General features: G+C 43.6%; 2 protein-coding genes across 6 annotated transcripts; both read right to left on the bottom strand.

Annotated features, from left to right (window-relative positions):
• Nucleotides 1-529: 529 nt before the first annotated feature.
• LOC123103382 (uncharacterized) lies at nucleotides 530-17,372 on the bottom strand. Of its 3 annotated transcripts, none has more exons than XM_044524939.1 (18): nucleotides 16,743-17,372; nucleotides 16,131-16,358; nucleotides 15,425-15,615; nucleotides 15,161-15,320; nucleotides 14,385-14,522; nucleotides 14,114-14,300; nucleotides 13,255-13,400; nucleotides 12,935-13,117; nucleotides 12,308-12,418; nucleotides 7,827-7,946; nucleotides 7,595-7,739; nucleotides 7,116-7,279; nucleotides 6,253-6,339; nucleotides 4,611-4,936; nucleotides 3,115-3,196; nucleotides 2,884-3,014; nucleotides 2,018-2,273; nucleotides 530-1,143 (listed from the first exon to the last, which is right to left on the bottom strand). In XM_044524939.1, exons 1-18 carry the CDS (start codon nucleotides 17,031-17,033, stop codon nucleotides 814-816), a joined length of 3,276 nt encoding a protein of 1,091 aa, XP_044380874.1. In that variant the 5' UTR covers nucleotides 17,034-17,372; the 3' UTR covers nucleotides 530-813. The 3 variants fall into 3 exon arrangements, with proteins under 3 accessions (XP_044380874.1, XP_044380873.1, XP_044380875.1); XM_044524938.1 differs by having other exon boundaries at nucleotides 2,884-3,023; nucleotides 16,743-17,371; XM_044524940.1 differs by lacking the exon at nucleotides 16,743-17,372 and having other exon boundaries at nucleotides 2,884-3,023; nucleotides 16,114-16,358.
• Nucleotides 17,373-19,789: 2,417 nt separating this feature from the next.
• Nucleotides 19,790-22,481, bottom strand: LOC123103380 (uncharacterized). 3 transcript variants are annotated; one of them, XR_006449761.1, is made up of 3 exons: nucleotides 21,102-22,481; nucleotides 20,911-21,014; nucleotides 19,790-20,068 (listed from the first exon to the last, which is right to left on the bottom strand). XR_006449761.1 is itself a non-coding variant. In XM_044524936.1 (2 exons), the coding sequence occupies exon 1, from the start codon at nucleotides 22,394-22,396 to the stop codon at nucleotides 21,107-21,109; it is 1,290 nt and encodes a 429-aa protein (XP_044380871.1). In that variant the 5' UTR covers nucleotides 22,397-22,481; the 3' UTR covers nucleotides 19,790-20,068; nucleotides 21,102-21,106. The 3 variants fall into 3 exon arrangements, 2 of the variants coding, with proteins under 2 accessions (XP_044380871.1, XP_044380872.1); XM_044524936.1 differs by lacking the exon at nucleotides 20,911-21,014; XM_044524937.1 differs by lacking the exon at nucleotides 20,911-21,014 and having other exon boundaries at nucleotides 19,790-20,006.
• Between the last annotated feature and the right edge of the window lie 1,084 nt (nucleotides 22,482-23,565).

The raw sequence follows: 23,565 nt of genomic DNA, 5'->3' as shown, positions 1-23,565 counted from the left end.
TGTTTCTATAGGGATACAGGAATAGTAGATTTGCAATCAATTAAGTGGAGCTATTTGCTTAATGGCAGGGTTTTCATTGCATTTTTATCAAGGTGAAACCCTGACCTGTAGCTGCAGAAAATAAGCAATTTTTCAGCACAAAACCTCCTGCAGATTTAAATGCGCAAAGCACAAAATTTGCAAGCAAAGCTTGACAATTGTGGAACCAGGGGTAAAGCATCTAATAAGAATCGCCATGAAGAAATTGAAATGGCAACATTTTACTCAAAAAGTCTAGAACACCGGGGAGAATGAAAACAATCCAAACTACGGAAAGCATCTTTTCGAAAAATACAGGACTAATCTGCCTCCATTCTTGCCAAGAGCCAGTTTGGTTGGGGACGTTGCTATTGACTGCAAAATCCAGTGTGTTAACTGAATATCTACTAATTTCAGCAAGACTTTTCTGTTGCACCCAGATAGAAGATCATTTAAACAAAACAAGCTGGTATACTAAGAAAAGGCTACTGCGATACTAAACAGGGCCTAATAAGATCACATTTGTTCACTTCTATCACAAAATCAGTACACCATGCTTGAATTCCAGATTGTACAGTTACTGATCCATCCAGTCATTTCACATTCATATACCTCACCTATGGGTCGACCATCAAGATCTGGCTACACCAAAATTCGGTAACACTTTGCAGTTTGCAATTATAAGCAAAGCGAAGTTCTTTGCAGTTTGCAGTCATCATCCACAAAGACTAAGAGCTGGTATCCTACACTACTGTGTCGCCCGTTCTCGCAAAATTAATCCTTTCCAAGCTAGTGTCAATGTCTATGCCAGTGCCTTTTTCTAGAGCTAATATCACCTCTCACCTTGCCTCTAGTCTCAAGAATTCTGGAAGCAAAACAGATGAAACCAATGATGGCCATCGCATACAGCGCTCTGTAAGGTGCCAATGCCATGGAGCTAATAAAGGAATAAAAGCCACCTATGAGGTAGAGAAAGCTCATTCCAACTTCGCGCCCTCTCCTTCCGGGTAACTTAAAAGATATAAAGCTGGCAGTTGGCTGTGATCCCAAAAGTCCATGCAGAATAACACCAACACAAAGGGCAGAATCAACAAACCACGGAAATCTCTGACCCACTCCAATTCTCTGCACAGAAACAACAGGAACCGATTTAAATCATTACTGATTTAGCAGCGTAACATAAGTTGCTCGCTGAAGTAACATCCTATAAATGTTTCTATGGGATGTCCGCAAAGTGCCCAAGTTATAGAACACAAAATAATAGTGTTCCAGAATCAAAGTTGGCAAGGTACAGTGACGGTAGGAACATGAATCAGGTTCACTGGGAATGACCCACTGGAGTCAACCATATCTTAGCAAAAAATCTATACCCTGAATGGTAGCGTGATTTTCAACCATATACACTAACCTGTATGCTGACAGTAACATTATATTTTCAAGATACACATTACATCATTGAATGTTCAGGCCTTTCCATGGATGGCATGAGTCTAGTCTGACATAGCAATGCAAGTCCAAAACTGAGGTACCAGGCTGAGCTGCAGTTTCTTCGCAACAGTGATCAATTATATGAAGGTATGCTAGACAATACAATAAAAGCAATAGCCTGTCTAGCATATGTTGCCTAAATATTAAGTGCACAATAAGATGATCATTCCAGCGGTAAACCCTAAACTCTATAGTACGCAGCCTTTCCCTACATTTCTGCAAGAGGCTGTTTACAGGACTCGAACCCGTGACCTCATGGTCACAAGGCTACAGCTTTACCGCTGCGCCAAGGCTCCCCTTCACAATTAGAACGATATGAATATAATAATTCAGTTGAGGCACTGGCTAGAGGAGTTTTGGTCTATTGAGATGGCTGTTGACTAGTCACTGGTGCTGCTTGCAAAATCAGTACAGGGAAGAATATTTTCATGCTATATGTCATCACTGATGAGGCAATTACTGTCATTGAGGAGTTTGTCCAAAATCATTCAGATAAGTAAGAACAACAAACCTGTATCCAAGCAATAAGTGAAGGCACAAACATGAGTGTAGCTAGAAGATGCAGGATCATAATCCCATGCCGACAGTCAAACACTTCTAGCTGGCTGTCAGTAAAGCTTTTAGCAGATGTTGGGCTGTCATCCATTGGCAGAAGTTGCTCGAGCCCATCTGGTTTACTTTTGGATTGTAGAATAGGATTATTATCCATCTTGGATTTATACAGGTCCTTTTTCTGAGCGATGTTACGAAACGAAGCTCCTAAGAAACTGTTACAGTACCAAAGCATCCACTTCAGTAGTTGAACAACTGGGATTACATATAAAATGTATATATATATATATATATATATATGGCCCTATATCACTGCATTCAAAATAAATTTTAAGTGTGTTTTATGATTCTAATCCATGCATACTGAACTGGAGGCAAGAAATTTGCTCCACCTGCCACTTCATGTCCACCGAAAGTACTCACTAACTAGTGGGCCATCTGTCCACGATCTCCACCATCTTATTTTGTGGTTTTCAGAATAATAACATATGATACTTTCATGGTATATCCGATGTAAATTGACTTTATTTTACAAGTCTAACTCAATTTTCGTGACCATTAGATGTCGTGTGGAGATCGATGCGGTGCCTGATTGGATGTACCTTTGTTATTTTGGTAGCAATACAGAGGCATGGAGCTAGTAGGAATAAACAAGCCACTGAACACTTTGTTGACAGGCATAAGTAAAAGCAAAGCCTTGTTTGGAATGCAAAAGTTTTTCCCGTTCCTATAGGAAATAAACTCCTGCCTAACTCTTCCATTCCAAACAGGCCCTTATGGAAAATCTTATAGCTAGAACTTAGTGTATATCAAGTTAAAACGTACCTGCAGAGGGCTGAATGGGCATGGAAGGAATGTGAAAGAAGTAACAGACCAAGACCAATTGCTGGATGAACGAAGCAGACAAGAGTAATTGTAGCGAATGCTACAGCTATATTTGTATTGTTCTTGATCATCTGCACAATCTTTTTCAAAGTACATCAGTTAGTGTCAACAAGAAAAATCAGCAAAACATGCATATCTGCGTATACTCTCATACTTCCAGGAGGCACTTACCTTGAGAGATTGAAATGAGAACGAGAAAGCGAGGAACTGGCGAACAAATGGAGAATGAGTACCGTCCTCCCAAGATTGCCAGCTGTAGATCATTATTTTATTACAAGATAAGTAATCAAAAAATGGTGTAATGTTTGTTGCACACATACTTGTTTCAGAAACTCCATAATAGTACACTGCAAGGCTCACTAATTTTACAATCAGATTTTCCTTTGTGGAGACCAATTTCGCAGCATGCAGAATATGAAGTGCATATACCGATCGCATCACAGAAGCTAATTGTTTATTCCAAATAAACAAACAATATATAGGTAATAACCATAAAGAAAGAATGTCCAGCTACTCCGAAGTCCCTCACCCAATTCAACACCACAGCTCTGACAAACTCTAGATACTGCTGTGCACTAGTTCTCATTTCTGAAATCAAATCTCACTTTCTTAGCACAAGTACTGATACTTACATGGGGTAGTAAACCAATATCATAAGTAATATACTAATTCAGGAGTCCACTGCATCATACAATAAGAGTATCAAATGTCGGTTCTATTATCTCATTATGCAACAATTATCCTCCAAACATAAGTAAAAAAGTCAAGTTTATTCCGTAGAGTATAATGTTTGTACATTAAGCCCCTGAACTTTAGATTGGCTTACTGAGCCCCCTAAACTTACAATCCCCTCGTACAATTAAACAATTTTACTACCATGGAGAACCCCTGATCAGCCTAGCTCTCTGACGGGGATCCCCTAGCTTTGTCAACTCACTGCCCAAACACGATCAGCTCCACGCACATGCAAATGATAAAACTGCTTCACTCCCAACATGCTGGACGAAATGCTAAGATGAGCGATTCTTTTCCAACGACATGGAGCAGAACAATGTCAGTCTGTAGAGGGACAAGGAAAAGTACATGCATCTCTATCTCCTCTCTCACTGCCCTATCTACACAACACGACAGATATCTTCAACGATGCGCACCCATGTGGTGGTGGCATGTAAACCTGAGAGCGAGCTTGATACGTGCTACAACAACGAAAGCCGAGTCCAATCTCACGTATGGCGGTTGTGGGCTCCACATGGCAGTGACGACCCAGCCCCGGATCATTTGGTTGTTATGGGGGAGATTAGAACTCAGGTCCAACTCGATCGGACAAGGGAGAAGATACCCCGGAGAAAGTGGGGAAAGAATAAAGAACGACGGGAGGGAGACAAGTCAGGGAGAGAGAAAGGACGAAGTACAGATCTACGTGGCAAAACTGTCCTCGGGGAGTAAAATGATCTGATGTTAAATATTAGGGGGTTAAATTAGACGATTTGAAGTTCAGGCTGTTAATTGAACAATCATGATACTGCAGTAGAGTAAAGTGGACGTTTTTCAAATACAAATAATAACTTAACAGTAAGATTTAGCCTACTAGCTCCTGAACATTCCCTGCATCATGACAAGAAAGAACAGAAAAAAAAAAACTTTAGATGTATTTAGCATGTACTAACCGTCTTTTGGCGAAGACATGTAGAATGGCAGCCACATACAGAATCAATTTCGAACTTAGTGTTACCAAAATGGTGAAACCATTAGCAACTATGTAGCAGACCACAGTAACAAACAAGAAGGTTCCAAATCGAGGGTTTTGCTGTGTAGTGAAAAATAAGAAGGCAAGGAAAAGAAGTATTGGCGTGAAGCAAAGGAACATCAACGGCTTTGGCTTCAGATTAGTCTCAATAGCTGACAAAATAGATGGCACAGAAGAGTCACGTTCCCATGCTGACGATTGTCGCATCAGGCCAAACAGTATTATGGCAATCATGAAACCAAGAATCTGCAAAAGACATAATAATAGTTTAACAGGTAACCATGGACAGTCTTATGTAGCTATCTGGCTACAGTAACTAGCAGTTCTATGCAAATATGCTGCAATCCATCAATGGTGTAAATTTGATGACTAATGACTACATAATCATCAATGTTGTACCACGAGAAACACATCATAGGCAAACCAGTGAAAAGAATCGGATGATCGTATAGCAAGAAAAACACAAAACCCGAAGTTCTCCTCTAAAAATCCTTGTGTAATATGCATGCCCTCGCCGCACAAAGATAAATACATATACAAATGGCCTATTAATAAGTATTATACATTCCCTATTCTGTACCATAAAAGTATGTAAAGCTAAAGCATCCCCTTTCTACAGGTTGGCGAAATTGTGACCCATTAGCCATTAAGATTAGCTTGTTTGTTTTAAATGTTATGGTATCATGAGATATTTTGTACAAATGGATGCACGGAAAAGGTTGAGCAAGGCCTATAGATTTAAGTGGTTCAAACAGCTACTTTGTGGTGTTGATTACAAATACATCACTGTTGTGTCCTGCATTAACAATTTAACATACAGTATCTAGCCAGTAGAATAATTATGTGGTTCCTTGACCTTCAGAAAACAGTCAGGATTAATGTCCTTAGTAAGAAAAGTACCAGAAGGTCTTTACTTCAAGAAGATTACAAGTAATAGACAGTTATTTGCAGTGTGTTCAAAGACTCAAGCATGATGAGGGTCACAGTTATGAAGGAACCCAGGTGAGGCGAGGATAGCACACCAGGAAAAAAGACTCTCAATTCATCTGAACCCAGCTGCCCACCAGTGGTCTCTCCACAATGTTACTTCGCGCTGGCAGTGCTGCCTCAAACTCCCACTAGCCCTAACGATCAACAGCCCAGCAGCAGGCCTGGCAATGGTGAGTGGTGACACAATAACAGCGACAAGTGGGGCTAAGGTTAGTCCCACTGTCAACCTACCTCAATCAGCCATGAGATGGCAACACAATAACGGCAACAAGGGGGGCTAAGGTTAGCCCCACTACCTACCTCCCTCAATCAGCCATCATGTAGTCCCCAGTGCGCATAGATACCAGGGTGATGGCCGCTAACCATGATAAGAGTGCTTAAGAAAAGGGGTGTGAACAGATTATAGACTCCACAGCACCATGTCTTGTGTGTTACTAAACCTAAACTTCTAACAATCAATGCGGTTTAGCGAAGAGAGACATTATGATGCCACCCTCAAAACATGACTCGAGCTCAGAAATAAGGACTATGCTGCAATCATGCATAAAAGTTGTCCTGCAAATGAAGATTACCTCGGATGAGTACAACAAAAAGAATCTGCTAGTTGCAGCACCAAGCGAAGCGCGAAGACTGACTTTGTATGAGCAATGCGGGTCAGCCTACAAAATTGGAGCCACCTAAATAATGAGTTCAAAGTTGAGATATAACATATTCAGTTTATGTCTAACATTGGATAAGAACAACTAAAATAGCTCAGTGACAACTTAGGGCTGCATGGACACCCCAACGTTTTCATGTTAGAAATGAACATCACGGTAATAAAAATTATAAAACCTTGAATTTTGGAGAGACTTCATTATGTGTCAAAGGTGGTACATGGCTAGTGGGAAGGAACTAGGGCTAGCAGCATCGTCAACATACAGGCTTGGTAACTGGCAAAACTCCCTGGGTGTGGTGAGCAGCATCACAAGAATAGAGAATGGCTGCATGGGGACTAAAATGGCAGTCAGTTGGCGACAACACTAAGGTGCTATGGGTGCACATCAAGTTCGTCAGAACTGTGAGCCTGAATCAAATCAGAGGCTCTATGGTAGGATCACAAATTGTGGGATCAATGTACAATCGAGGATCAAAATTCTAAGACTGATGCAGAATCATTAGGACTGGTCAGTCAATCTAGGGTCGTAGAACCTATGAAAGATGGTGATTGCTGGCCGTGCACGGCGGCTACAAGAAAGATATAACACAGGTATTAAGTGATTTGTACAATGATATTTTAGAAGATACAATAAAATATATAAGCAAGTGTAAAAAGGGTTTAGTGCATTACAAAACCTAAAAATATTGGAGTGTCAATTTCCATAACATGTAACTTTCCAGTGTCATTACTGAGGTTACTTCCAGACGAAAAAAAAAAGTAGATAAGTAACCTTACCAGGACTAGCACAGTAGTTTTCTCTGCCCCTTGGTGTGAATCCCAAGTAGCAGGTGACGAATCAACCACTACAGTTTCAGAATAGATATTCGGAATAATGTGTATGCCTGATACAGAATCCCAAGCCAGTGCAACAGGTGGGAAGCACCGTAATTTACAAAGGTCTGCAATGCATACATATGAGAAGTTACAAGGTAGTAACAATGCTTAACCAAAGTTCCTCAATCAGATAAGTATTACTTAATCTGGTGCAACAGCCAGTAAGTTGATCATCTACAGATAGGTGTAGAGGTTATGTCTTGCATAGATTATAATGGCCAGAACAGAAAGCACACGGGCAATCATTAGTTCTTAAGTCTTGTATAAATCATAATAATGATCGGAATAAAATGCATAATGGCTATTGTTAGTTGTTATTACTATCACCCATTTACATGTAAAGACTAGGAGGAGAAAGTCAAACAGATGCAGTTGCTTACTGTTTTTATCAGCTTCAATTTGGTCACCAATATTTTTTATTCCACATCCAGTAGTTTTCAGTGAAAACAAAACTGGTAGAAGACCAAGGCTGACCGAAAACGACAAGGTTAAAGCCATTGGGTGATCCTCCTTCAAAAATATTTCCTGGCATCAAGACATCTAGGTTTCAGCCCATTTTGTATCATAAATTAGACAACATCATATATATTATGTTAAGTACTAATTACTAACTTCAGGTGAATAGCTAGAGTGGACAATCCTGCCAACAGAAAGTGCACTTGTTCCTTCCACTGGATTAAAGAACTGCCCCACTGCCATCGAAGCCGCTGGCGGAGGTCTGCCTGAAATCATCTGGATACCAAAATATATTAGAACAACCAGTGTATCAATTCAATGCGCAAATAAAAGGCTCATTATGTGCATCTATTGATATTTTATAACCACAAAATGTACCAAAGGCGTATGAGATGGCAGTTCAAACTAAACTGATGGATTTAGGGGCAGTTCAAACATTGCCACACTTTGCCATACATTTTTGCCAACCTTGCCTAAGCTTAATTCATCAAAATGAGAGCCACAAGTTGGCAAGCCTAAGGGAATCTTGCCACACTTTTTGTGTGTATGCCATGTGGGGCTCAAGTTTGGCTTGCCTAAGGTGTGGCTTGAACTAAACACTCACCTAAGTTAGTCAAACTTGCCTAACCTTAGGTGTGGCAACCTTTGGCAAAGTTATTCACAAACCAAACAGCCCCTTAGTTTTTATTGACACATTTTACCATATTTATATGAGCTAGAATTCCCAGACTTGCCGGTGTTCACGAGGTACATCAAGCTCGCTAATTATGTCAAGGTGCCAGACTTGCCGGTGTTCGTGAGGTACGTCAAGCTCGCTAATTATGTCAAGGTGCTCTGAATCCAGGCAGTAGCATCCCCAGACCTGTGTTTAGCACCTGTCGCTACTTCGCTTCACCACTGTCCATGCCTGTTGCCAACCAATTTTGACTTTGAGCAACCCCTGCATTATCACTACTCAGGCCAACTGATCTAGTCTCTTTGTAACAAGATAATCTTTAATCGTTATTTAATGGACCAAGTCAAGATAATCTTTAATCGTTATTTAATGGACCAAGTCTAATCCCTCACATTGCTAGCCTTGTGGGTACCAGCCGGACACATTGCCCCGACCAAGTCCATAACACCCTCTAATTTTCAATCCATAAGAACATCAGGTTGGTGGTTCTGTTATACAGGATGGACAAAAAAGACTTGACCTACCTACATATTGCCTACTTAGGAGGAATTGTCCATAATAGGCAATAGGCATTCTACAACTCCATATTTATTACTAATTAATGCATCAAACTGCATATTTATATTGAAGCCAACCGTACCAAATTCATAATAAATTCAGCCACACAAAGTGTCATTTACGTTTCATCTCCATGAAAACAAACAATATTTGGTTGCCTTAGGTATCGAAAGTAGACACAACAACAAAGCCTTTAGTCCCAAACAAGTTGGGGTAGGCTAGAGGTGAAACCCATAAGGTCTCGCAACCAACTCATGGTTCTGGCACATGGAAAGTAGAGGGACCAAAACCATGGCAATGATTTTATTTTTACAAAACATACTTTCTGGTGGATTCAACGTGCCTTACTCTTTCTAGACTTCCAGGTCATAAATAATAAACTAGAGATGGGTCTCATTATTTTCACGTGCAGTAGACAACTGAGCTCAGATTGTTTTGTTAATTATAACTGAAGCTCAGGTTGTTTGTGGTTCTCTGGTTAACTTGGAAGAATTTTTTTTTACATTTTTTCCTTATTCAACATGAATTTGGAAACACAGTAATCGCCTCTCTACTCGCATGTGTGCTGTACAAAAGTTAGTGTAAGATATTATATTAAAAGAACCCGACTAACCGGTTGGGTTTTCTCTTGAGAGAAGTGCATATTACACCCCTCAACTCTAGCTGTAGTCTAATATGCAACCCCCAACTCCAATACCGTCTAGTTTACATCCCCCAACTCTCACAACCAGGCCGAATTCAACCCTCCCCTCCCCGTTGACCAGTTTTGACCTGTTGACTGGGTGAACAGTAAATTCAAAAGAAATATAAATTGAAAAAATAATTCCGTTTTTTCACCGGGTGAACAGTAAATTCAAGAATATTCTAAATAAAAATTCAAAAAAAATGTTTTCTTATTTTGATTTTTTCCCAGGTGAACAGTAAATTCTTAAGAAAAAATTCTGATTTTTTTTGCATGGACGATGTTTGATTGCGTGATGTCCGTTCCAATTCTCAGCTTGTTCGGATATCTGAGTGGCTCTCAGCAAAAAAGACAAATGTGACATCTATGAAATAGTTAACAGTTCGTGTACTGTTCGGGCAGTTTTTTTTTTGTTGAGAAACCACTGAAATGTCCAAACAAACTGAAAATTGGCACGGACATCACGCGCTGAAAAATTGTCCATGCAAAAATCATTCGGATTTTTTTTGAAAAAAAATAGTATTTTTTTGAATTTACTATTCACCTGGTAAAAAATCGAAACTGCTTGTTGAATTTTATTCAACTTGAGGGGTGTAATATCCACTTCTCTCTTCTCTTTGGCTGGGTTGAAAATATCCAACATTCAAATTAAAGTTGCAAGCTTATCTGTTTATGACAAAAAAAAATACCAATAGGGCTTGCCTATGAGTTGTTCATTGTTAATGCAGCAGCATCCCCATGTATTGCAAGGTTTTTGAGTCGCCGACTAATCGCCAAGTCGTTGGAGCAAGGTTTGCTTGCGCAGGCGACTTGGCTAGAGGAGTGAGTCGCACGGCTGGAAGGCTAGTCGACGATTAGTCGACGACTAGTCGGGCGACTAGGACCTCAAAGCAGGGCGGCTTGCTTCAGCAAGGCCAAGGGAGGGAACACTAGCGGAGCTTAGTGCAAGCAAAACTGGGCTGTGGCCCGCCCAGTTTTGCTGCAAACCAATGGGCCTTTAGGCAGAAATGGGCCATGCAGGTAAAAAAACGTTGGGCTTTCTTCAAGCTGGCCCGCCCAGTCATTTTGATGTAGCTCCGCTACTGGGAGGGAAGACTGGGAAGGTGAGGAGGCCTGAGTCCAAGGCGGGGGAGGAGGAGGCGAAGCTGGAGAGTGCGCCGCCTGTACGAGGAGAAGCACGGAAGAGGCGAAGGAGAAAGGCACATGGGAGAGCAGATGCACGGTCCAGATTAGAGCATATGGACGGTTTGGATTTTATTTGGAAGCTAGGTGTACATAATGGGCCTATTGGGCCAGCTCTCTAGCACGAAACAGAGGAGGAGCAAGACGCGTGCTCCCATCCCACATCAGAATCGCCGCCTCCATCGCTCCTACGAGCTGCTGCTGCCTTCTCCGAGCTGAAGTATCCTCCAAGCAGCTGCCTTCCCCCTCCTCCGCCTGCAACAGCACCTCTTCCCCTCCTCCTCCTCCTCCTCTTCCCCCTCCTCCTCCTCCTCTTAACACCTGGGGCGACTTGGGGCGATTAATCACGACGAGTCGCAAACTAATCGCAGCGAGCCACTACTCGGAGGCATGGCGACTCGACTTGGCTAGGCGACTCAAAAACCTTGATGTATTGTTTGTGAAAACATTATTTTTACAAAGACTTCTATCTAAACTAGCATCGCCGACCCATCTGGGCCACGTACAGCCACCGCATGCATGTCCTTTTCCTCTGCTCTGGGCGGTCAAAGCAAGTGGGACAAGAGAAGCACAGGGAAGGGGGATGATACAGTGGGAGAGGGTGCAATGAGAACACAAAGCAAGCAGACAAGTGGGCCAGAAAGTTAAGTCAGGCAAGCGATCTTATTCACCTGGAGTTATGTCAAGGGTTTTCACCGCCACGCTAAGCTGCCAATAACCAAGGGACAGGGAAGAGGCTGTGACAAAGGAGAGCAGAGGTGAAAGGCAGGTTCGCCTTGCCCTCCACTGCAAGAAGAGCTCTAGCGTCATGCAGGCGGCGAGTCACGGATGCTAGGGCAGTACAGTCACACCAGGAACCAAGAGTAGATACATGAAACTCCACTAATGCCTTCAAGAATATGACCAAATCACAAGACCACGGTTCTCTCCTCCAATCCATCCAACTCCCTAGCAGTAGGCAGACAAATGCTGGCTGCAGACGGACTCATACAACACCGGCCATACGAGTGAGCCAGACAGGGAAGACTGTGTGGTAAAAAGAAAGGCCACAGAGCTCCAGCAACCAACGAAAATGAACGGCCAAGATGGAGGGACGAATCTGACGGACAAAAATCTCAGAGCTCTAAGGAGCATCTATTTCCAGTACCGATTTAGTTAGGTAAGACTTGATTGAGCCTGATCTCACAAGACACGTTTGTGAGAACAAATGTACTCCCTCTGTAACTTAACGTAAGACGTTTTTGCAGTTTAATTTAAACTGCAAAAACATCTTACATCAAGTTACAGAAGTTGTATATTTGAATAGAACACTTTCAGTATCACATGATGGTAGTTATCAGTTATGCTTATTCATTGCATTTATGTACCCTAAACCACACACTTTTTTATTAGCACAAGTAACAAATTATCTTGTGAAGAGGTTAGGATGGAAGAAATTGAAAGCAGACTATATTCAGAAAGTTAACTCACAAAGAACATATGTGGAATTAGTTGCACAAAAGCATTCTAGATGAAAACAGGAATGGTTCAAGGGAATACCTGCCGCGATGCCACCGATATAGTCATGAAATTGTAACCATTCATATCTTCTGGACTCAGCAAAAGGAAGGCAGAAGGAGGCGGTTGCTCAGTTTGGCTCCCGGGTTCTACCTGCTCGACAAGCAATAATGATGACAACGTGAATAAGGGAACAAATGGTATGTTACTTGCAATAGATAAAGGCAAATGAGCACAAGAAATAGAATTGGTCCATAGTACAATGTGTACTGTACAAAAGCAACATTCAGAAAGAAAAGAAAAAAAAATACCCTCAAAAACAATGATTTTCACTGCACCAAGCATAATAAAAAAAACAAAAGGGAAGGAGGAGCTGCACAATGTAGACAGCACAGTAAAAAAATACTTAAATCAATAGAAGTAACTTGATAGAACTGAAAATGTGAGGGTTAGCTTGTTAGGTAGTAGCCTAACATAATATAAGAAAATAAGATTCAGATGCTGCAGTTGATAGTATAAAGACAAAGCAACATTGGGAACAGAAAAGTCATTGAGACCATTTGTATTGTAATTGTAAACAGTACAAACAAGAAACCTGCATACATGAACCAGAAACATGGAGAATGCCAGGATGTAGGAACATGAAAGGTGAACAGTTAAAGATATTACCTGTTTTGGTGCAGGTCCTGCTGGGATTTGGACCATCTTTGAGGTAACTTCAACTATCCTTTTGCTAGCAGGTACTTCATTTTCGATGGACGAACGATGCTTTTCTGGCCACAAGTGAATCCTGACTCCAGAACATGGAGCAAGATTTGTGACAAAAACAAAGTGTCCTCTTCCATTTGAACCCTTCAACAAGAGAACAGTTAAGCGGACAAAGTTTATTCAATTAGACGCCTGCTAAATTTGTAATATGGTGTCCAAACAGTACGCAGAACTTTGAAGAAGCTACACTGATCAAACACTAGTAAGACAATTTCACCTACCAGCTTTTTAATATCTAACCATCTTCTCCTGCCATCCATCGCTAAAACAGTAACCAAATTTGACTGGATATGCAGGTCCTTTTCAAGGCCATCACTTGTCCATAGAACAGATGGTGGGCAAAAAAGTGTATCATTTCGCTGCAATTCTATAGAAAATATATTGTTATGTAAAGACGACAAGAATTGCATGAGATTTTGACAGCACTTCTCTTTTATAAAGCTTTATTTATGGCTGATGCCACATTTGTATTACAGTATTTAGAGATGTATTTATAGATACGATATGTCAACTGAAGCAGTAAAACGAGGTAGAAATTATTACTGACAAACTCACTACAAAAACTGAACCACGTCTATTTGTGATGTAAAACAACCGTGTAATACCAAATTAGCAATTTTCCATACCCTATAAAACTTCATAAACTAGAACTGCCGTGAGTGTAATATTATAGCAGTAAAGTTAGTTAGCCTAAACAACATCTTAAATAGATTAGTGTTAGTACTGAATTGGACACATGATGAAAGAAACAATCATGACACATAATAGTATACATCAAAGTTGTTTTGAAAGAGGTGAACTAGAGCTAATTCCACAAACCGCTTCAGAACTTCCACAAGCACCAAAAATATTTTTATTTGTAAAATGCAAAATGCACTCTAATATTTCACATTCAGAAAATGGCAAAGGCTATTTTAAAACATTAGGATGCCATATGGAAATGAATGGTCACTTTTGACCTAGATTCAGATCCCCGGCCAAGCTTTATGTGCTCATAAATAAGGGTACACATCCCACATCTTTTAGGCATTAATAGTCAATTATGAAAAGGATGCAACAAGGAAAAGAATGAAATCGTACCACCGGCTTCCTTGGTATCACTCGCAAGAAAATTTGAAGATTGAGAACCTGAAACATGATTCATCCAACTCAAAGACTGGGGAACTACACTCTGGAGCATTTTCGCAAACACAAAGACTCTTTTTTGTGAACTCAAAAATGGCTGCCGATCCACAGGATCTATCATGCTAAGAAGAGTGTGCGCGACCTGGATAAGGTTAAAATCCCCATAAGTACAGTACATTTCACTGTAGAGCACTTAATGCATTTGAGATGAGTAAATGGTTTCAACCTGTACAGCTAATTGATTGCACCAGAGGATGGATTGATGTTCCATGGATAGCCAAACATTCTTCACACTGGAGCTCCCTACCATAAACCCATGAGTAGAAGGTACAATGCCATCCAATGCGGCCAACCTTGACCTAATCTGAACCAAAATAAATGGGAACTCAACATTTGATTGGTATCTACTTTAGAAAGACACAATTAATGTCACAGAGTGATCAATTAATGCTACACCATAACAAACTAATCATGCATACATGTAGCATATAATCTATCTGAAATTCTATGAAATTTCAGATTAGTCTTACAAGCAGCTTCTAAAATTGAATGTAATGAAATTACCAGTATAAGCAAAATCACGTTTTAAATGTGTAAATTATGATTTAGTACAAGAAAAAACTAACTTTATTTTATATTTTGTGAACAGATAATTATACTGAGTGTCAGCAAAGAAAACATTACAACTTTACGAGTCATGCCCTGATACTGAGTTACTGACACATGTTCCTTAGTGCCACTGTATATACAACAGAAATTACTAATCATGGGAAAAATTAGCACAGATTTCATAATCTCAACCCAGTCTATTATAGAAATGGTCTTCTAAAACTGTGAGAAGTTTGCAGTATCCAAGTGAATCACATACAGCAAATAAGCAGTCATAGATCTTAGATACTTACAAACAAGGAAATATTGTTATCAAAGAAAATAACATAGACATAATCAAATGTGCATAGGATTAAGTGATTAACTATAATATACCAGCAGCAAAAATAATACCTGATAATCATGGATGCCGCCTGATATAGAGACAACTACTACATTTGAGAGTTTTGGACTGCTTGTATGTGATACTCCTTTCTTGTATCCGTTTCTCCATTCTTCATTGACATGGGAGAAAAAATGACCCAAGGACGGCTGCAGAGCAACAGGAGGATACCTGGATGAGAAATCATTTTATGTCATGAGTAACACTTCACTTGCCCACCGAGTCAGAAGCAAAACAAGACACAGAAAAATTCCACAAAGAGGGAGAGAGAGTACTGGTGTGGGCTGGAGAGCGTCAGTATAGTTTCAACAGCTGATTTCCTTAAGCCCGGGTGGACAAGAGCTGCTCGAGCCACAAAACCACCCATTGAATGTCCAACTAGCATAACACTAGATGGCAAGTTACCAGTAGAACGAACATCATCCTTCGATCGTGCTAAATGAGATTCTTTGTATTGATCAAGGATCTACAAAGCACAGAACAAATATGCTATGAGCATTTTCAATGAAACATATCAGAGAATAATAACAACTAGTGTGTTCTACTTCACAGGAACAAAATGTGGAAATAGGAAACTGTGTGGATTTGTTTACAAGAGCATAATCATATCAGACATGCTAAAATTCAATGCAGTGAAATTCTCCTGATGATAGAAGTTCTACATTTTGCAGTTACTCGTTTCATTTTCCAGGGTGTATTTTGATTGGTTAAGACAAGGTTTTGACCAGCAATTACTTTCACAAAATGTTGTTTATGTGATAAAAATCACATTCATAAGTACTTTTAAATATAAATCAAATGACATTGATCTTATGTTATATAAATTGCACACAAATGGAGTAACTGTTGGTCAAAGAGTTGTCTTAACCAATCAAAATACACTACATTGTGCAACACAGGGAGAATAACTTATGACTGAAGGGCCCATTGCACTCTATGCTAAGAGCCTAAGATCATATCTTACGAGTTAGAGTTGGTTACCCTATGGATGGCATAGACAACATATTCAGTATGCTCCTCAAGTATGCGACCATCCATTGCAGAGTGTTCTCCTTCAAGATCAATAGTAAACCAATCCAGAATACGGCCATATTGTGATGGAAGGGAAGAATCTTCCAGTTCAAATGCACTAGATGGTTCCCGATAAAAGGAGGGCTCAAGTGGACCGTTTTGATATGCTCGAGAAGATTCTGCAGCAAATGAGCGAACCTGGATGTATAGCATGATAACAAAAGAAAGAATTCAGTAACAGCAATACAGCGACGACAAAATAAGCAAAATTGGACTATCTTTCCAGAATGGCATTGTGGGCGAATATGAACTTTAGCGGCCAATCCATGTTCTTCTCCACTGAAATGCAGGCCACGTAGGCTACGAATAAATAAATGATCGCAAGGTGCAAAACAGTGAAGAATATGTAATCCTATTCCATTTCCAATCTATCGGTGCCATATGTGGCTTTTTTATTCCAGTACACGTTTAGTCTTAGCTCTTTACGACTACTAACAAGTAGCAGTGATTGGACTAACAAGTACTAGCAGTGCTTGATTTACATGGCCATATTATAAAACAAACGTGAAAGCGGGCCTTCACCTGCTTGTAGCTCCCGCCGTTGCCGGGGATGAAAAGCACGGGCACGCCGTCGAGCTTGCGGACGCGCTCGGCGAAGTCGATCTCCTTCCACCCCTCGTGGTACAGGAACAGGCCGTACCTGTCGGAGGAGACGTTGTTGGGGGCGTGGATGGGGATGTAGGTCGGGTACATGTAGGTCATCTGGCACCCGTTGGGCGCCGGGCGCACCAGCCTGTTGAGGGCCGCGAGCGTGATCCAGGCGGAGAAGAAGAGCACGGCCCCCAGCCTGCAGTTGGCGCCGAATCCAGCCATGCCGTGCGTGGATCGATCAAATCCGAGGCCGCTGGTCCCGCTCACGAGCTTGGCATGGAGCCGCGGAGGAGGGCGAGATTCGAGCGGAGACGGGGACGAAGGAGGGGCGGTTCTGGATCGGAAGAGGGGATCTCGGGCTCGGGATCCGGTGGAGGCCTGCGGAGGCCGGTGGTTCGCCCGCCAAATGTTACGACGCGCGGCTCGTTCTGCTCCGCGGTCGGGTCTCCGGTCGGCGCGAGGGGTCTCCGGGGGGGAGGAGGAGGAGGCGGGATCAGGGGGAGGTGGTGGGAGAGTGGCGGGCGGAGATTTGGAGGAGATGAGGCGGCGATGGGCAATTTGGGGGGAAACGATGGGAGGTGCGGCCGCTTTGGTTGAATGGAGTTGGAACCTACTGTAGGGCCTATCGGCAGTGGCTTGTCGGATCTGGAGCCACTTTCTGTTTTCGGAGGATACAAGATTGACCCTCCACGCGCTGTGCTGTTTGTTTATTTCGGTGCTTCTCTGTAAAAAAAATTAGGGCCTTTTTTAGGTGTAAAAAAATATTAGGGCTGGTACACCCAAAACTCTAAGATCCAAAAAAAAAACTGCGCTTTGGTGCGTCGGGACTGGGATCTTCGTGCTGGGCCGCACCTGTCAGTGTCTGGAGCGCTTGTTGGACCTAAAAAATCTTTCTCCCACGCCCGACGAATCTTCCCTGAGCCGCAGCTTCCCCTACTCCTACCAAGCTCGATCCTCAACCCACCCACCCACCCACCCCCCCTCCTCTCTTCTGCCCGGATTTGAGCTGCAGATGTTGCCCCTCCTCCTTAGTGGTGTAGCCAGCAATCTGGCAAGGTTTGGTTGTTGTCATACGTAACACATGCTATGTGTATATGGTACTTCATTTAAGATTTGAGCTAACACACATATGATAGTAACCTCCGTCACACCAGGGAATTGTTCCTGCATCCGCAACTGCTCCTCCTTGACATCTCATGAGCCTCCTCCTTTTCTAAGCAGCCACAACAGGTGGGATTGGAAGTGATGGCTCACACGATGAGAAAAGAGGGTGTGTCCGAAAGAGATCCCGTGGTGGTCGGCGCGTTGTGGGGACAGAGGGTCACGCATGTAAGAAAGTGGCGGCGTTCGGGGACAAGGAGGGATGTGATGGCCTTGAGTTTTGCTGGTTTGAACCAAAGAAAGGTAATTTGTGATAATATTGATCTCAATGTTGTTAGCTTCCTGGCTTCTTGTGAGGTATTGAGATGTTCACCGTGTCCCTGGCTTGCTCACCTTCGTCGCCCCCACCCTGATCGACTAGCTCGCGCCCTCACTCGGGATTGAACATGCGTGCTCTCACAAACAATTAGTGGTTCGCTCTCGAAACAAAAACATGGAGGCTTACCTATGGTTGGGTGGATGGCGGCATCCGAATTTTGTGCAGTGCTCCAATTTTTTTGTCGTATTGAGATGTACGGAACTATATATAGACAGGGAATTCCCCACTATTGGTCCAACCGGGAACGGATTTGTGGTGCACGCATCAAGTTGCTCAATGTTGGCAAATATGTGATTTTTCTACTTTTTGCAAATTTTTTTACTTAACTATTTCTTAAAATCCATGAATTTTCACAAATCCGTGATTTCTTTTCAAAAAACGACGAACCTTTTCAAATCCATGAACTTCTTTTTTCAAAATTGATGAACTTTTTCAAATCCGTGAACTTTGAAAAATTGAAGAACTTTTTCCAAATCTGCGAATTTTTTTCGAGTCCATGGATTTTTTGAATCCCGTTAACGTTTTCTGAACCCTTGAACTTTTTCGAGTTTGTCAACTTTTTTTTAGATCCATGATTTTTTTAATCCTGTAAAGTTTTTTGAGCTCATGATTTTTCTAAGTTCATGAAGTTGTTTTCAAATCCATGATCTTTCTTCAAATTCATGAACTTCTTTCAAATTCATGACTTTTTAAAATTTCAAATTTGTGAATAATTTTAAATTTTGTGTTTTTCAAATAACTTTTTGAAAATTATAATTCATGATTTTTTTAAAACTCATGAACTTTTTTAAAAATTCCAACTTTTTTCAAAACTATGATCTTTTTCAGGACCAAACATTCACGAACTTTTATTCAAATCCTGAACTTTTCTAAAATTTATGAACATTTTTCAAATCCACAAATTTGGGAACATTTATTCAATTCTGTGAACTTTTTCAAATTCATTTTTTTCCTTAATTCGTGGTTTTGTTTTCAAATATGTAAACGTTTTTCATCTCACATTTGTTTTTAAAAGTACTATGAAAAACCGGCTAGGCTTTTTCATAGCGGACCAACTGCATAAAAAAACAAAAAATAACTAATAGCTTTTTTTTAGAGAATGAAAAAACAAACCATCTGGCGAAGGGAAGCACGCCAGGCGCGAAGGGAGCGAACGGGCAAAGCGGGCGAGCCAGCTGGCGCAACCGGCGCTGTATAGGCGCTACCTTTCTATTTTCCTACCCAAGTGGTTTACAGTCTGAACATTGTGTGGATCCCAATTGTCTGCAAGCGATGGCTGAATGCGATAAAGAATCAAGCAAGGTGTGTGTAAACTAGCACTACCATCCAAATTCAAGATGTTCAACTATCGCTAGATACACAAAACAAAGCTACTCCCTCCGTTCCAAATTACTCGTCGTGGTTTTAGTTCAAATTTGGAACAGAGCGAGTACTAATTTGACAATCACAAACTCACAATGGCCAAACCCACAAATTACCAAGGCAAGACAGAACAATAGGAAAGTCAAAACTCAATCAATATTACTGAATAGACTAAAGCAAGGGATTGTCCAAAACAAGCGTAATTTAATTTAACAGTACGCCTTGCTGAATATCATCGGATCCAAATGATGCTTGGATAGCATAGCATCAAAAGATTGCTTAAATGGCCTCATACAGGCCAAGATAATCAGAGCTTCCCCGAGAGAGATGGCACACAATGAGGAAGTGATGACCTGCGTATCAAGAGCTGACTTCAAAAAAGGATGCGCCAGTTCCTTTACAAGTCGCCACACGGCTTGAATCATAGAAATGACAGAAGTATCAGCTACCAAATTTGCACTGAAATAAGCCGATATAATTGTACCAGCATACAAGATGAGCAAGTAGTAAAAAAATCAAACTGACTCCTAACCAGAACATTAGGCTCATGTCTATGCTGTTTACCGTTTAGAATTCTATCAAAGAGCTGTCAGAAAGATTGCTCCAATTCAGACCATTTGACAGTTATGGTAGTATGAAAAGAAAGCTAAATAAGTGGGCTATCTTCTAGGCTAAAAGTCCCTAAACAAAACCAAAACTATGAATTGGTTTCATACAGAGAGGAGTACAAAGTACTTAACCAATAATCACATAGCGAATGGCGCATATCTAATCATAAGAATGTTACAATATCCATTATAGTTTTTGATCTTCTAAATGACCAATTACTAGAAAATACACAAGCAGTATTGTACCATTACCAGTTATAAAGATAAAATAATATAAAGGTGACATCAGAAGTTAAAGTGATGCACTTAATGTTAACAATAAGGACCAGCTCCCAACCCAGTAGCACAAGACAAGTTTCTAAGAGAAAACAAGCATTAAGGTACAAACTAATGATGATTTCAGAGGTATATAATTCATAGACATAAGCTAAAAGATCCGTTCTTAAACCTGTGACAAGCCTACGGAACATGCTCAATAAAACTTCCAGCATAAAAACAGCCTGCATTTGGGTACTATAAAGGTAACCTAAAAGATATTTTATAACGAATCAAAACGAGCAAGGAAATCAGAGATACAGGGCGGTTTAAAATGTAAACCTAATGTACAAAATGCAATGTAAAAATAAACATTACTCCCTCTGTATCCTACCTATCTTGCAAGAAGAACTGCCTATAACCTTACATGGATACACTTGTGCCTCCAAAGCCACTGCACTTGACTTACTCATGGTATTATGCACATGGAACAAACTACTGCAAGCAAACACATGACAAAAACACTGATCCGAGTGTGCAAAAGAGCGAGCAACATCGCTGGACAAAAATGGCGACAGGGTTTACCGAAGTCAGTCCTCTGGAGCGAGGAACGTGGGCGGCCATGCCAGGGAGTAGGCGAAGACGGGGTGCGCATAGTCCTTGCCGCTTCTCGTCGGCAGGCGCTCCATCTTGCCGGTGTGGAGATCGTACGTGTAGCGCCCAAATCCCCAGGTCTTGATGAACACCTTCCCTGTGCGACCGGCGTCCATGTCGGTGGGCCAGATGCAATGGGTCCTGAGCATCCGGTTGCTGGGCATGCCAGGAATCATGTCGCACAGCGCGCTCAAGTCCACGATCCTCCTCTCCAGAAGCCAACCGTTGTCGCTCGACATGCCCTCCCCGCGCACCCAGAGATGCAGCTGCTGCTGGCCGTCCGTGACCAAGCAAACCCGCCCATCCGGCGTCTCCCCGACGCGGTACTTGCACACAGCCAGCGCGTCGATTCGCAGCGCGCGCGGCGCCGGCAGGTAGGAGAACCTGAGCGTGACAGGGTCCAGCACGAGCACGCGCTCAGAGTTGCAGATGTGCCAGTATATCTTCCCGGCGGCGTGCACGCAGCGTCCTTCGAACAGCCAGGGGTCAAAATCGACCACGACATCCTCGTCCCGCGGGAGCGCGCGCCAGCTGCAGTCGCCGTTGTCGACGGACGCGACCCAGGCGCGAGGGTGGTCGCCGTCGATGGCGAAGCAGACAGCCTCGAAGCAGAGCTTGCTCTGGTGAGCGCGGGAGAGCAGCGCGGAGCCGATGTAGTACCTCGAGCTGCGCCAGCGGCGGTCATCGGGCACCGTGTCGCGGCGCGGGGGCGGGAGGAGCGTGCGGCGGCGGGTGGCCGGGTCGAGGACGAGGAAGCGGGGGATGACCTTCTTGGGAAGGGGGTCGGACGGCTCGCAAAGCAGGAGGCCTCGGTGCGAGTCGTAGAGGTAGAAGCGGACGGCGTCCGGAGCGAAGTCGAGGGAGAGGCGCGGGGAGGAGGCGTCGAGGGGAGCGAACACGGCGGGGGTGTCGGGATCCTTGGTTTCCTCCAGCGGGAACGGGGGATTGACTTCCGTTGGATGGAAGAAGTGGCCGAGGAGAGGAGGGGCGCGTGGGAGGCAGCTGGCGGCCAGGCGGCGCCAGCGGTGGCAGGCGAGGGCGGCACGGAGGAGGTCGGCGAGGCAGAGACGGCGGAGAATGCTGAAGATGTCGAACTCGGCGAGCACTTCGATCGAGATGTCCGGCGCCGTAGCCTGTGGCTCCACCGGCGGCGGGGGAGGAACCGTGGTGGAGGAAGGTGGGTCTCTTTTGGTTCTGGTCTTCTTCCCTTCGCTCTTCCGTGCCATTGCTGGAGCTGCAGGAGGTTTCGGGAGAGGGGACCGGACGGCGGACTAGCTAGCACGCGGGGCAGCGTTTGGCAAGACGGGTCACACCTGGGCGCCAATAATGCTTCATTTACGGACGGCCTCCACGGAAAGTGAGCTACAAACGCGTGCCATCTTCTAATTCACCCACATCAGCAGCGGGTGGTTCACTTTACCCTGATCTATTTTTCGGCTTCTTTTACCCCCAAACAAAATCAAACCGGACAAAACACCCCCCGCTGGTTTTTCTCCACCCGCTGCTGATGTGGCACTAGTCAACGGCGGTTTTGACCTGGGTGGGGCCCCCTTATCAGGTTTCTCTCTCCGTCCCTCAATCCCTCCCTCCCTACCTCTCTCTCTCGCGTGCGCCCGAGGCCTTCGTCATCGCATCGCCGCCATGGCCGACCTCGTCCTCGTGCCCACCACACTCCCCAGCGCCTAGACCACACGTCCATCTTCTCTGTCGTCGTCCACTACTTCGCCTGCGTCACCGGATCGAAGCCAAGGAGCGCCAACACCATCGCCCATGTCATCTTCTTCCTCGGACCACCGCCAGCAATCCTCTTTGATTTCGGTTGGCCTACTACTCCTAAGCTTTCACCGGGCCTACGTGTGCCTCCACGGTGAGCTCACGCGCGAAACCCCTTTTCTCCCCGCTCCAATATGTCGCTCCATCGCTCGTTGCCATCAGAGGCGAAGCTCGTCGCCGTCGTTCGCTTCGCCGGCGCGCTCACAGCTGTTGCCGCTCACGTCCGAGCACACCTCTGTGCTCAGCACCTCCGCAGCCGCCTGTACAAGCCCTCAACCCGTCCAACCGTGCCTCTAGTTTCGAATTCACTGTTTAGCCGTCGTCCCCGTGCTTCGGCCGCCATGGCCAAACCGCCGGAGCTCCGCTCCCGAGCGTGCTTGCCCGCTCCCTCCGCAGCCTTAACCGCCCAGCGGGCGCACCCGCTCCTGCCCAGACCGCCCGTCGCCCGCGCTTCTGCCTCTCCGCAGCCGCACACGCCCGCCTGTGCAGCCCTGCCCGCTGCCGCAACTGCTGCTCGCCTGCCGCTGCTGCGCTACTGCTGCATCCTAGCTCTACTCACCGTTGTCGCTGCGCCCGGCCACGCCCAACCACGCTGGCCTGCGCCCGCCGCTGGCTGCCGCAC

Source organism: Triticum aestivum, chromosome 5A (assembly GCF_018294505.1).
Source record: "Triticum aestivum cultivar Chinese Spring chromosome 5A, IWGSC CS RefSeq v2.1, whole genome shotgun sequence".
Classification (NCBI taxonomy): domain Eukaryota; kingdom Viridiplantae; phylum Streptophyta; class Magnoliopsida; order Poales; family Poaceae; genus Triticum; species Triticum aestivum.
Note: the sequence above shows the minus strand (reverse complement) of the source record. Positions and strands in the feature narration are given on the sequence as shown.

Bases quoted from the DNA above. Each gene is read 5' to 3' on its own strand.
- LOC123103380 (XM_044524936.1), bottom strand. From the start codon at position 22,396: ATGGCACGGAAGAGCGAAGGGAAGAAGACCAGAACCAAAAGAGACCCA.
- LOC123103382 (XM_044524938.1), bottom strand. From the start codon at position 17,033: ATGGCTGGATTCGGCGCCAACTGCAGGCTGGGGGCCGTGCTCTTCTTC. The intron at 13,401-14,113 runs GTACGATTTCAT...TATTTTCTATAG, and splicing joins TGATACCAAGGAAGCCGGTG to AATTGCAGCGAAATGATACA. The intron at 7,740-7,826 runs GTTAGTAATTAG...TCTTGATGCCAG, and splicing joins ACTCTAGCTATTCACCTGAA to GAAATATTTTTGAAGGAGGA.